Below are 14,919 nucleotides of genomic sequence, written 5' to 3'. Positions count from 1 at the left end.
TGTGTTAATTGGTGATTTGGACATTCGTTATTGATAAATTGATCAGCAAGAATATAGCTGTGTACCAGAACTGTAAAGATAATTGAAGGTTAATGAAGCGAGCTCTATTACTTGGGCAGTCATTGATATTTCTACAAATATCACCAGAAAAAATTGAGAACTATGTGTTATCATAGTGTTGTTTCAAATTCAATAACTCATAAATTTTAGTAGTTTGGATTTTAAATTCCATCTGCAAGTAGTAAATAATGGATAGACAAGTCTTTTGATGACTTTATGATAGCATCTCTATTGTACAAGCTCTCAATATCATGTTTTTGATATTTGTACTTTAAATGCTGTATTGTTGTAAAAAGTGTTGAACATTTCAAAATATCAGGTGTGAAAGTGACAGAATTTAATTGAGATAGGTATTGAAAATCTATGGTATTGATGCAACATTAGTATAATTATAATTGTAGGAGTATATTTGGAAGCGATGAATTGGAAATATTTATGATGCTATATCGAGATGATTTCTGATAATTGAGAAAGTAGTGTCCCAGTATTATCAATAGGCAAATTTACTGTTTGTGTAGGAATACGCACAGCTCCCACAGCTATTTTAACAACATAAATACTTAAAAAGAACGTCAAAAATCATCAATCAAAAAATTCGTAAAATTGCATTGCGTAATTTTAATTATGGTTTACCATCTCTTTAAAACAGAATACTTAAGAACTGTAATGAAATTAAAACCTTCAAGAATTACATCATGAACTTTCACTTTTTTCCGTAGAATATACTAACTGAATTATTTCCAGAGTGAAATGAAGTCTGTGAATCAATACCATGTATCTTTAACTTAATAGTAAAGTACACTGTCGAGTAGATGCCGTTTAAATTAAATTTCACGACACAATTACAATGTAATTGGGAGTATTATTGCAGATTTCATTTATTTTCATTGTATTCTGCGTAATGTCTTTTTCTGTGATTTTAAACGGAACTATTTAAAACAGATCGAAAGTGTCGGCAGAAGAAGCCGGATTAAGAAGGATTACTGCAACATTTTCATACACAAAGCGGCTTATTCGTTTTAAAAGCCATAAAAGCAATGGTGCTGAAATTTCAGTGATGATTTAATTTTCTCAAACTTAATTGCTGCATTGGTTTTAAGGATTGCCCGGTTATCCTGTTGACATTTAGAATCAGTCATTTAAAGTGTTAAATGTTAATGAGCTGAAGGTACAGCAATTGTTGCATGAGTTTGCCGACTTGTGGAATTAATTTTGCATCCAACTTTTTGACACTGAGAGATGACGAGTATTCTAGTTTCTGTCTTTAGTAACAGGTTTGTTGAATTTAATAATTATTCTTTTTTTAGTAAAGAAAAGTTTATTTCTTTAACTAAATTTTTAGCATTAAATTTGATTGACTGATTGTTGGGGTATATTAACACGCCACTTTCAGCACTCTTGCATGGCTAATTTTTATTTTGTGGAGAAATAAAGCCAGAGAGATTCACCAAATTTAAAGTGGCAGGTAAACAGGCAGTCCTGGTCAATTAAGATAGGATTCAAATACACCTCCCATAAGGGAGCTACCATTTGATTTTTATGGGGGGGCTAGGATGAAAAATTTTGTCCTGCATTTTTTTTTAGTTGTAATCTCGGTCCTGCCTTTTAATTTTTAACTCTATTTGGTCCTGACTTTTTTTTTATTAGTTTATCCTGACTTTTTTTACATAATTTGTCATCCTGCCTTTTTTTTTTTTGCCAAGTTGCTCATCCTGCCTTTTTTTTTTAACTCAAAACTTCTGTCCTGTCTTTTTTTTCAAATTTCATCCTAGCCCCCCCATAAAAATCAAATGGTAGCTCCCTAACCTCAGTGTTGACAGGCTGGTAATAACTGTAGAAGAACCACATGGACCACTTACATTGCCACTCAGAGGCACCCCCTGCACTCATATTGAAGTTATCTATTTGATATTGTCAAACAGCAAACTTCTGAAATTCATTTCAAAAATATTTTTAAAATTTGTATTTGGCCAAAAAGGGGGTGGGGTGGAGGTTGGGAAAAATTGTTTCGCCTCCTTGCATCCAGTCTCTTACACTCTGAATTGTCAGATTCTGAAACAAACCATTCACAAATGTTGTAAGATTTGCACAATTATTATGCCGATAATAGAGGATCTTACCGGAGAATTTTTATGTGTGAGAAAGTGCATGATATCCCATTGATTAAAATTTTGATTTCATGATGAATAGAAAACAAGTTTTTATGATAAAACAGTGCATTTTCAACCTATTTACTTGAAACATGAGTATGGGAAATGATGGCTTTTAACCCTAAAAATATGTTGAAAGGAAAAAGGTTCATGCATTGCAGGAAAATAGTTGTTAAATTGTACACTCCCGATTATTGAGTGTATGAAAATTTGTAATCTTAGTTTTTTTGTGTGCCCTAATTTCAAACTGATTGTTAGATAATAACACAATTATTTTAACATTGATTTTTGAGTTTGAATTAAAAAAATACTCACCATTGTTGAGTTTATATGTTACATATGAACAGCTGTTAATCTCAGAGTTGTTTTTTCTTCTCAAGTTTTTACATGATATAGTATATAATGTGACATTACACATGATATACTGTTGAGTATTAATTTTTTTTCTCTGAAAAAAATCTGTATTTGTGCATTTTAAAATGATGACTCATATCGTAATCAAAATATTTTAAGTATTTGAGTCACAACATCAAGATTTCCATTTGAACACCCTTTACCCTGAGTATTTTGATTTTAATGTCCATTGTGGTGTTCAAATGGGAGTCTTTCCATCACCCCATTTCCCCCCGAAATATGAAAATAATCCCTGATGCTATTTAGGCAAATTTGCAATCAAAATTGTTTATGTGTATTTTCAAGGAGTTGTCCTTCATACATGAAATTTCAGATGTGTATCCAGGATTTTAAAAAAAGAAGGTGGGGCACCAAGGTAAGGTTTGGAGTGGGACTTGTAAAAGTTGTATGCATTAACCATATATGAAGCTTCATAAGGGGACCTGCTGTGGTCCTGTAGCCTTTTTATTTTTACATCCTTGTGATATTTTTAGATCTATTGTCCTTATACAGAAAATATCTTAAGAACCATTCGAGTTATGGTTCAGCAGCTGATTTAAGTCTTAATATTTCTTTGAATAATGCTATTTAAAGTATTATTTATACATGGTTGGGTAGTCATGAGCAGAAAATTAGTGGGAGATTATTAAGAAGTAAAATATTTTTTATCCCATTAAAAGTTTTTCAACTTATCATGCTAATTAATCTAATGTTCCTATTGAATAACTATTGGTCCCCTGTGAGGGCTTTGTGTAAAACAAGATATCGATTAATGATCCATTTTTATATGTGTTTTTATGCTATTGTATTTCAAACGATGTCGTTATTAATCTTTACATTTCATAAAACAAAACAGCACTTTAGCGCAAAAACAATTATATTCTTTTCAATGATCAATGGATTTTTGTGATATTAAGTTTTCATACTTGAAATCGTTGCACTATTGTTATGATATTATAAATATTGATATAATGAGAAATACAAGTACATATAAATGTGAAGTTGTCAACAAAGTTTATCTTGTTTAAGTTCGTAACTTACAAAGCTACTTTGTAGAATTTTAAGTTTACCTTGTTTTATAATACCTTGAAAGCTCTTTAGTTGAATTTTAAGTCAGGATTTGTATGTGCTATTTTTAACCTCATATTTGTTTACACTTTGTGGTCTAAATTTATAACAAAAATTAGACAGGATGGGTTGTGGTTAGGTTTTTTCAACTGCATAAAAAGTTGAAAGAATTCGTAGGAGATGATGTAGGAATATTTCTATGTCTGTTCAAAATAAAGGTATGTATATTATAAATGCTGATTTTATTTACATTTACTATTGATTTTTTAAATGAATTTTATCTTAAATATATTGGAGCACACCTGTGTGAAATATGTTATGCAAGTGGGCACAAAATGGGGAATGGGGATATGTTGGTATGCTACAGGGGTGTTAAACATCCCAAACTACATGTGGTTGTCTGAGGCATGGTCAGTCAATACAGGTGTAGCAATGAGAGAATTGATAGGGAAAAAGGGGGGGGCAACCTTATATTATTTACATCTTTGAAGTTTGTTTACTCTAGGGCCTCGATAATATTGATAACTATGCAGTGCTTTTGATTTGCAAAGTATAAAAAAGATACTTTATAGATTTATTCTATATCATTCCTTCAAATCTGTGAAAATAGACTAAGTAGTAAATGTGTCATAAGTAAACATTATATTATTCTTTTCACTAATGAAATTTGCTTTGAAAGACATTTCCACCATTATTTCAAATCTATGAAAACAGGCAAAAAAGAAAAGATGTCTTAAAATCATAACATTATTCTTTTCACCAATGAAATTCAGTTTGAAAGATATTAAATTCTACCAGTATTTCAAATCTTTGAAAATATCTTAGATGCTATAATACTTAAAATTCTAAGGGACTCATCTAACCCATTAGTCATTTCCTTTTGGACAAGGATTATCAAAAATGCATAATAAATATGTGTATTTTATTCTTTTGTCTAGACTGTACCATGAGTTGGCAAATACCATGCATCAAGTTTATGTAATATTAAGTCAATAAATATTTTCTTAAAATACTTGATTCAATATTGTAAAGCCATTATAATAGAATCTGTTAATAATTAACTTTTGGTACAGTATATTAAAGTTGTAAGATACTTAATTTAAGAAAGTAAAGATTTAGATAACAAGGGGACATTATCTAAAACTTTAAGTTGAAAAAAAGATGAAGAGACGATCGGAACAAAACCACAATCCCCAAAACTCTACAGAAAATTACCCCTGGTTTCATCCAAGGTTTAAGGGAGAGGGTTGAACACCAGCAAACATGTTTAACCCACATTCTCTATGTGCCTGTCACAAATCAGGAGCCTGATATTCAGTGGTTGTAATATTTGTTGCTGGAAAATATAGTAGTTTTTCGTTTATTGTGTTTTGTACATAAATCAGGCTGTTAATTTTTATGCCCCCGTCGTAGGCAATGGGGGCATTAAGTGTTACACTTGACTGTACTGGCATTTGTGTGTCGGTCCGTTTGTCTGATTTTGTTTCCACATTCTTACTTAAGTTTTCCTTATCTAAATTTTATGAAACTTATACACAATGCTTAGAACCACAGCACACAGACAGAGAGTTCAAATTCGTGCAGTAAGTCATTTATCGTTCTAGAGTTATGTTCCCTTTTAACTTGGAAAATTGCAAAGCTTGAGCGGGGGCATTTGTGTCCTCAGACACATTCTTCTTTTATTTCTGTATTTCTTTTGAATTGTTTTACATTTGGGATGTTGGAGCCTTTTATATATATATATATAGAGCTGGCTATGCAGTATTGGTTTTGCTCTTTGTTGAAGGCCGTATAACTACATTATTTGGTCTCTGGTGGAGAGTTGTCTCATTGGCAATCATACCACATCTTCAGATGCTGTAGTTAGCTGGAATGTTATAATTTCTGAGCCTACTCCATAGTAACACCTGTCAAGTTTAACTCCTGTTTACAGCCTATTTCAATGAGTGTGTAGGCAAAGGTAATATCTTTGGTTAGCTTGCTTGCTAGCTGAACCATGAAGTCATTGTTAGGTTAGGTAAACTACCCTCCTTTAAGAGTAGACTAGTCCGACAGAAAACCAACCTATCTGTCTGTAGGACTAGGCTATTCGAAAGGAGGGTAGTATACCTTACCTAACAATGACTTCACGGTTCAGCTAGCAAGCAAGCTAACCAAAGATATTACCTTTAGCTACACACTCATTGAAATAGGCTGCAAAACTAAGATTGAGTTTAACCAGTGATAAAGATGGATTAATGGATGGCTGTTTATCGTCCAGTGTAAATATAGATTCTACCACTGCATAGAGTGTGATACGATATTTATCCACTCGAGACAGTTAAATTTTCAAATTTAAAACGCGAGGCTCGCCGAGCGTTTTAAATATTTAAAATTTAACTGCCGAGAGTGGATAAATATCGTATTACACGAGATTTGGTGGTAGAATCTGTTTCTCTAATGATTTTCAAACAATACGCAGGCAAATGTATTCCTTCTTTTCGAATGATCTGCAAAAAGATGTGTTCTTTCTATGTGACGTCATCAGGCATGGTCGCCTTTTTTCATGCCGTCACAATAGGAAATTCAGAGGAAAGCAAGAAAATTCGACGTCATAATCGGATTTTAACCAATGAAGAACTGAGATCAAACGAACCACACGTTGATTAAATTTTTTTTTATACAATGGGTGCAGAAAGGGATAAATTGACGAAGAATTAGAGAAAATTAAATACATATTCAGGATGAGCATATGTTAATGTCATATGAATATGAACCTTGTTTTAGCTAGTCCCACATGCTGAAGCAGATATTTAACATGCTATGTCATTTGGTATCTGATGGATAGTTGTCTCATTGGCAATCATAACATATCTCCTTATATTATATAGTTCACATGGCAAAAGTCCACACAAAGACATTTCACTCCACCCTACCCTGATACATTAATTCTTACTGTGTCAACCAACCTTCAATGTAACATATAAATGATGATTAATAATCTTAATGGAGGAACAACAAACTTTGATTGGAACGCACGAAATTCATTTAGCTATTATATACAAATCTTTCAGAGTGTCTGTACAAATCAACAAATAGATAGTTGAAGTAAAATTTGGTTTTAATAAACTTAATTCTGTTTATTTTTATTCATTTATAAGCATCTGTTTGGCCACAGATGTTCTGACACAGTTTTTGGTGTCTTGAGTTGATCTATTTTAAAAGATATCAATAATTGGTTACGGATACATCTGTCGATTAATATAAGTAATATATGCAAATACAATGTACATTGTTAGACGATTATTGTATTACTGGCCGTAATTTCCCTAAACGAATTAACTATTAAGTACAGCATTATACCAGATTCTTCAGTTATTTATATAGGAATTGATTATAGGCATATGTGTTAAGATGAAATAAATGAGAAATTATTTTAATAATCTGGTTGATATTCATGACACATGACATTTATTTGTAGAAGATGTTTTTCATTGTCAATCATCATTACAAAAACACTTTTGCATAAGTCACAGATTATGTTTTTGGTTTTTTTTCTCAAATTGTTAAAATAATTAAGTCATTCATTTAAATAACAACTTATAACATATAAGTAGGTAAAAAGTTATCTTTTAATTTCAACAGAAGATTTTAGTTACTCCTTCATATGAAAAGTTCACTTTCCAAAATTAAAATCATCATGATTTACACAAATCCATTGGATATGAATTATGATTGATATTTTTGTCTTAGATTCATTTTTTTTTCATTTATTGTTTATTGACTTTGAACTAGCATCAGTAATTGTAAGTACTCTCAGATCTGTACTTTGTGTCTTAAAGTGTTTTTGTCAGTTCATTGTTCTTGTGCTTTGTATTGATCTGATAAGAGATGAGTTAAGCCCTTGTCTACTTTATAGTTTATTATTGTCGAGCCTGCAACTTTTTTCGCAAAAATGAGACATAGCGATCCTACATTTCAACGTCGGCTTCGGCATCCACAAATATTCACCTTGTGTTTAAAGTTTTTAAAATTTTAATAACTTTCTTAAACTATCCTGGATTTCTACCAAACTTGGACAGAAGCTTGTTTATGATCAAAAGCTAGTATCTAGAAGAAAATTTGGTAAAAATTTATTTCCTGTTTTTCCGTATATTACTTATAAATGGACTTAGTTTTTCTTCCAGTTAACATTACATACAGTCTGCAGTTAAAGTTTTTAAAACATTTATTAGATTCATAAACCATCCTGGATTTTTACTAAACTTGGATAGAAGCTTCTTACAATCAAAAGATAGTATCTAGAGGAAAATTTTTAATAATTTTTTCCCCATTTTTGTTGAGCCTGCGACTAACAGCAAAAGTAGGCAACACGCCAAACCCTTACGAATTTTTATTTTGTGCTGTTACACCAATGTTCCAGGTTAGGGAGAGGGTTTGGCGCCTAACCCCCAAGTCAGGAGCCTGTAATTCGGTGGTTATTATATGTTGCTGTATATTATATTTGTTTTTCATTTATTGATTTGTTCGTATTAATCAGGCTGTTATTTTTCTCATTCAGAATTGTTTTACATTTGTCATGTCAGGGCAATTTACAGCTTGCTTTGCGGTATTGGTTTTGCTCATTGTTAAAGGCCTTTCAATGACCTATAGTTGCTAACTTCTACATCGTTTGGTCTCTGATGGATGATTGTATCATTGCCAATCATACCACATCCTATTTTTGTATAGCTTCTGGCAGCCCGCTTTTATTTTTTCATTCATAACCTCCGTAGCACTACATATGGTGAGATCTCCCTTTGGGGAATTTTTTATTAGAGAAAGAATTTTTTTGTCATGCAACCTATTTTTCATTGTGTTTCCTACTATTTTATCTCATTTCATGATTAACCATTATGCATATTGCACTATTAAACACTCAAATTAATGAATCCAATTGAAAAATCATTAAAAAATAATCTCCTAAAATAACATATTTGATTGCTTTGGCATTCTATAATCTTGGTTAAACAAACAATAATGAGTCAAGCTATTTGCAAGTGTTTTTACAGTTTGTTCTTACGTTGTGCTGTTACAAAACTGTTCCATGCAGGCATGGGAAAGTTTAAGAGCTCACAAACATTTTTAATCCCGACAAATTCTTGATGTGGCTGTCCTAAGTTAGGAGCCTGCGGTCCTTTTCACAAAAAATCTTAAGAGTAAAAATACTCGTAAGTCATACACATTTCAGTATAACTTACGATCAATTTTAATCGTAAGATTTTTTGTGAAAAGTGTCGCAGTACTTCAGTGGTTGTTGCAGCTTGCTGTCTGTTATATTTGCTTTTCTTTTATTGTTTTGTCTTAAACTAAGGGAATTTTTTCACATTTTGTCATTGTACTATGTATAAATTTTGCTCATTGTTGAAGGCTTTATGGTGATAAATAGCTGCTTACCGTACATCCCTGTCATTTGGACTTTGGGTGATAATGGTCAAATTGGCAATCATTCCTTATTTCCTTCTTTTCTAATGTTTTGACTGTAATCTGTCAATTTTCACAGGACAATAAACTTTTTTAAGTTTTTAAAATGAAAAAAGTAATGAAATATGGATGTCTTAGAACTTTTCCTCCAAATTATGAGATTTGACTTCTCTATCATGATACTTTAGGTCTCAAGTGGGACATTACTTAAAAAAAATATTTGTTGGTTCTCAGCAACATCTGAAAGTTGACACCACAGTATGTCCTAGTTATTATTATTTAGGTTTCAATCTATTGAAAAGAGGTTTTTATGCATTATTTGTTTTTAGAATGAAAATAAACATTAATTTGTTTTTAGAATGAAAATAAACATTAAAAAATATGGAAATATCTTCATTTCCTTGAACAAACACTTAACTACTGCAAAATTCTGAAATTATTTTTTGTATGTATAAGATTTTTCTTTCTTTAGAGTAATTATGAATATAATATGTGTTTTCAGCCGTGTATCACCTTCACTGGTGATCCAATGGATGGATCTGTCGTAAAGTTGTCACTGTTTAGACGTACTTATCAAATAATTATTTCTGTGACTGAATCTTATGATACTTTACGATAGATAATTAAGCTAATCTGCAATCATTTCCATCTTCATGCCTAATATATCATGTACTGTGTTACAACTCTAGATTCTACTGAGGAGGAAGGGTAACACTAGGCCACCGAAAGCTGAATTTTTATTTCAGTCTAGGTGGCTGAGTGGTCTAGAGCACTGGACACAGTGCAGGCGATGTTGTCTCAATATCCCAATAGCATGAGTTTGACTCCCGGCGAGGGAAGAACAAAAATTTGCTTCTGCAAATTTGCAGATTTAACATTGTTGTGCTGATATTTAGAGTAAGTAAGATATTTCTTTCTTATATATCTACACAAATGACATTGAAATACAAATGAAAAAGATGGACGCATGAATAAACCACTATGCTTTTATTTTCTCTTTGCACTCAAAGGAAAAGATAAAAGAATAGTACTTTATTTATGACCAGTCAACAATCAACAATCAAAAACAAAATCAGAAATAGAATCTTCTCAATAATTCTTTCAACTTATATCATTCAAATAGACAGGCTACAAGGGTTAATGTAAACACATTTATATACTTTGACGTTCAGATGGAAGATTGAAGATTGAAGAAAAAACACACTCGAAGACAATTTTTACATCACAAATGCATCAGCCAGTTACATTTATGACAAAATTAATGTCGATAAAAAACCTCCTGATCTGAGGTCTACTCCTGACCAAAATTTCCCAATCTCCTGATGTGAGTTTCACAATCCATCACATATTAACAGAAAAAGATTTCATAAAATACAGCAATCAAAATTTACAAATAGATGATATATTTTTAGCAATTATAGAAAAAACATCAGAAATGCCACTTTTATCTGGTGAATATGAATGATGGAGTTTGATGTATAAAAAAACTATATGCAAGTTGACATTTATACAGCAATATTAACGGTTTTGGGTTTCTGAATCTCATATCGACCTATAGGATCTTTAAGTAAATAAAACTTTAAATAATGATAGATGTAAATACCATACTCAAAAGTCAGACAAGAATTAGCTTCCACATTGTCTGTTTTTTTCTTAATATCCAATATTAGCTTACAGTCTTGTCTGTTTTGACTTGCTATCCAATATATAGCTTACAAACATTACAATGAATAGACTGCTCGGGGCTTAAATACTTAATGAAACACTTTTTATATAAATTGGATTTGTTTTCACTGTATAACACAGCAATAGTGTCTGGAGATCTCTCGGAAACATAATCTAAAATTTTAGTAATTGTATGGATATTTAAAAAAAAAAATCTATGAAGGTTCAAGGTGAGGTAAATATAGATTAAATGTTTATAATTGAATATTACGTTCTTCATTTAGGTAATTTTAAATGCAGTAATTGGCAATAACAAAAATACAAACAATTATTGCAGATTTCAATTAAGGTATAAAATTACTTACTTTAGCTTTGAGAATTTGATTTCGGCTTTTATAGTGCTATTATAGACTTGAGCTGTTTTCCTTGCTTTATTGGAAAACGAATGAATCTTTGAAAAAAATTCTTTTGCTAAAAAAACATGGCATTGTAATTAAAGCTATTGAAAGTTTGTCATGTCTAAGTCAAAGGTCAAATAAGGATCAAGCTTTTGTGATTTGCCATTCAAAGACAATATTACTTTTGTTATTAACAGTTCTGAACTCTTTAGGCTAGAAACAAATTTTTAATGTCAACAAATAATAGCATTATATATATCAATAACCTTCAAGGTTAAATTATCAACTGAAAGACTTCCTGGACATACATGAAGATTTCAAAAGAAAGTCTTGTCTAAATAATTAATTAAATGTGGTGAAAATTCTAAGTTTAGTTTGGCATAAACAAGACAATCATGCACTTAATTTTTTTCTACCAAGTAAGGGAGTGATCTATCATGTCTTTCCCATCGAACTAGAAATAAAGGATACAACAGATACAGTTAAGTCTGCCTCATATCTTGACTTACATCTAGAAATTGACAATGAGGGTTGGTTTAAAACAAAACGTTACGACAAAAGAGATGATTTCAGCTTCCCAATTGTGAACTTTCCATTTCTGTGTAGCAACATTCCAGCAGCACCTGCATACGGAGTATATATCTGACAATTGCTACGATATTCCCGGGCTTGTATTTCCTATCATGATTTCCTTGATAGAGGGTTGCTGCTCACAAGGAAGCTATCAAACCAAGAGTTCCAAATGGTGAAGTTGAAATCATCCCTTCGTAAATTTTATGGACGCCATCACGAATTGGTTGACCGTTATGGAACATCCATTTCACAGATGATAGCGGATATGTTCCTAATGTCGTAACTTCAATCCTGTTCCCTTTTCACGAATGTGACCTACCGAATTAGACTATTTACCTGGTTTGTGCTAACATGTGCAACACAACTGGTGCCACATGTGGAGCAGGATCTGCTTACCCTTCCGGAGCACCTGAGATCACCCCCAGTTTTTGGTGGGGTTCGTGTTGCTTAGTCTTTAGTTTTCTATGTTATGTTTTGTGTACTATTGTTTGTCTGTTTGTCTTTTTCTTTTTTAGCCATGGCATTGTCAGTTTATTTTCGATTTATGAGTTTGAATGTCCCTCTGGTATCTTTCACCCCTCTTTTAATAGTTTTTTGTCTTGCTTGACGGAGTCAAAAAGCGAGACATAGGTATGCTGTTTCCGGCAGCGGCGGTGGCGGCATCACAATGTATTAGTTTGTGATTAGGTCTAGTTTATGGTGAACCACTAGTGGTAAGTCAAAGATATTTGGTATGCAGTTGTATTAGTATTGGCACATCTCATTACCATGGAGATTATTTGGCCCTGCCCCTTCAGTTATGGTCTATTGACTTTGAAATTTATGCTTAGTTTTCATGTATTAGTTTGTGATTAGGTCAGTTTATGGGAAACCATTAGTTGTAAGTTAATGATAATTGGTATGCAGTTGTATAAGCATTGGCATATCTCATTTCCATGGAGATTATTTGACCTTGCCCCCTCAGTCATGGTCTATTGACTTTGAAATTTTTGCTTAGTTTTCATGTATTAGTTTGTGATTAGGTCAGTTTATGGGGAACCACTAGTGGTAAGTTAATGATAATTGGTATGTAGTTGTATAAGCATTGGCATGTTTCATTTCCCTAGAGATTATTTGGCCCCGCCCCCTCAGTCATGGTCTATTGACTTTGAAACTTTTGCTTAGTTTTTGTCGAGCCTGTGACTTTTGTCACAGAAAGCTCGACATAGGATAGTGATCTGGGGGCGGCGGCGGCGTTAGCTAACTTCTAAAAAAAAAGCTTTATATTTTAGAAGCTAGAAGACCTGGATGCTTCATACTTTGTATATAGATGCCTTGTGTTACGAATTTTCCATCTGTCATATGTCCATTGTCCTTGACCTCATTTTCATGGTTCAGTGACTATTTGAAAAAAAAAAAAAACATTTTTTGAAATGTTAATTTCTTTCTTATTATGAGTAATAGGATAACTATATTTAGTTTGTGCGTACCTTGCAAGGTCCTCATGCCTGTCAGACAATTTTCATTTGGCCTCGACCTCATTTCATGGATCAGTGAACAAGGTTAAGTTTTCGTGGTCAAGTCCATATATCAGATACTATAAGCAGTAGGTCTACTATATTTGGTATATGGAATGATTGTAAGGTGTACATGTACAACTGGTAGGTGTTATCTGAAATTGACCTCATTTTCATGGTTTAGTGGAAAAGAAGGCGAGACATTTCAGCGTGTGCACTCTTGTCATGTATTAGTTTGTGATTAAGTCGGTTTATTGGGAACCACAAATGGTAGGTCAATGATATTTGGTATGCAGTTGTTTTAGCATTGGCACATCTCATTACCCTGGAGAATATTTGACCCCACCCCCTCAGTTATGGTTAATTGACTTTGAAATTTTGCATAGTTTACATGTATTAGTTTGTGTTTAGGTTTGTTTAAAGAGAACTACTTATGATAAGTCAATGGTATTTGGTATGCAGTTGTATTAGCATTGGCACATCTCATTTCCAAGGAGATTATTTAGCCAATTACCTTCAGTCATGGTTTATTGACTTTGAATATTTGCAAAAATTACATGTGAAAGTGTTGCTATTTTAAATTCAACATTTGCATTATCGAAATTACAAAAAAGCGAGACATATCTCTGTGATAACAGTTTATTTTTTAATTTAGTGCATTCTGGGTAATTTTTTCAAAAGTAAGCAACAAAACATTGTAATTTGCTAATTACGTCTTCTGGAATTGATATAAATGGTCAATTGTCGTAACATTATTTTAAATTTGATGTTCCAACATGAAGCTACCTGCAAAATCCCTTAGATTCTGAAATGGCGAACTATATCGATATAGGCATCAGCAAAAAATTTTAATCCAAATTCTGTTTTGCCCTTCTGATATCCTTGGGTTATTGTTGTTATTTGGTTGTGTCGTTATTGACCTTTTAATCTCTTTTTCATCTGGATACAATGGTAAATCCATCGCAGCTCAAAACTCTTGTTTCTGGAACTTAAGGATGTTTGCTTAGCTCTGTTTCAAAATAACAAGCTTTTTAAAAGACTTGTATAAGTTGATAGTATATAAATAAAGGAACTAAAAAAGAAGGGTCCTTTTGCTTGTTTTCGAAATATAAGCAATTGAATATTTGGCGGTAAATGATTCTCTCTAGATTTTTCATACATTTAGCATTGGCACCTTTTTTCTGTCAAAAACTATGAAAGATTACCAAGGATTTTATAGGATTTTCAAATATATATGCCTATTTAAACATATGTTTATATGTTTATATATAAAATTATGAAAAGAAAAGCAGGGGTTAGCAGGCAAAATTTGTAATGTCACTTCTTGGATAACACCAGATCTAGAGGATTCCGAATATCTGGCAAAATTCAAAAACAAGAGGAGCAAACATCCTTAATTAACATTGAACATTCTTCTGTAGCCTTAAACCTTGTAATTCAGAGAACACCAGATATCCAAACATTTATCAGTCAAAAGGAACTCTGTTTAGAAACTTGTTTCATTGTACTAACGTGTTTAACAATTGAAAGAGATAAAAAAAAAGTTAAAATTACAGATAAAAAATGATGTTTTTACATAAGACATAAAATCAATTGGCTCAAAATCTAAGTAAAATTATGGAATTCTAAATTGTGGTATATGAAGTTGCTGTCCCAGAATCAATCAAACTGACC

General features: G+C 32.1%; 1 protein-coding gene across 5 annotated transcripts in view; it reads left to right on the top strand.

The window, feature by feature from the left end:
• LOC127736409 (N-acetylated-alpha-linked acidic dipeptidase 2-like) overlaps positions 1 to 14,919 on the top strand; it is a 90,186-nt gene that overhangs the window by 38,006 nt on the left and 37,261 nt on the right. For 2 of the 5 annotated variants that reach the window (XM_052246948.1, XM_052246947.1), the window contains exon 1: positions 797 to 1,334. The exons of 1 other annotated variant lie outside the window; for it this stretch is intronic. In XM_052246948.1, the coding sequence (XP_052102908.1) occupies positions 1,300 to 1,334 (35 nt within the window). In that variant the 5' untranslated portion in view covers positions 797 to 1,299. Of the gene's footprint in view, positions 1 to 796; positions 1,335 to 3,720; positions 3,890 to 14,919 lie in introns of those variants that run through there. 2 more of the 5 variants (XM_052246946.1, XM_052246950.1) reach the window with 2 other exon arrangements.

The sequence above is a fragment of the Mytilus californianus genome, unplaced genomic scaffold (assembly GCF_021869535.1).
Source record: "Mytilus californianus isolate M0D057914Y unplaced genomic scaffold, xbMytCali1.0.p SCAF_30, whole genome shotgun sequence".
In the NCBI taxonomy this organism is placed as follows: Eukaryota; Metazoa; Mollusca; class Bivalvia; order Mytilida; family Mytilidae; genus Mytilus; species Mytilus californianus.
This window is presented reverse-complemented; position numbering and strand designations above follow the sequence as displayed.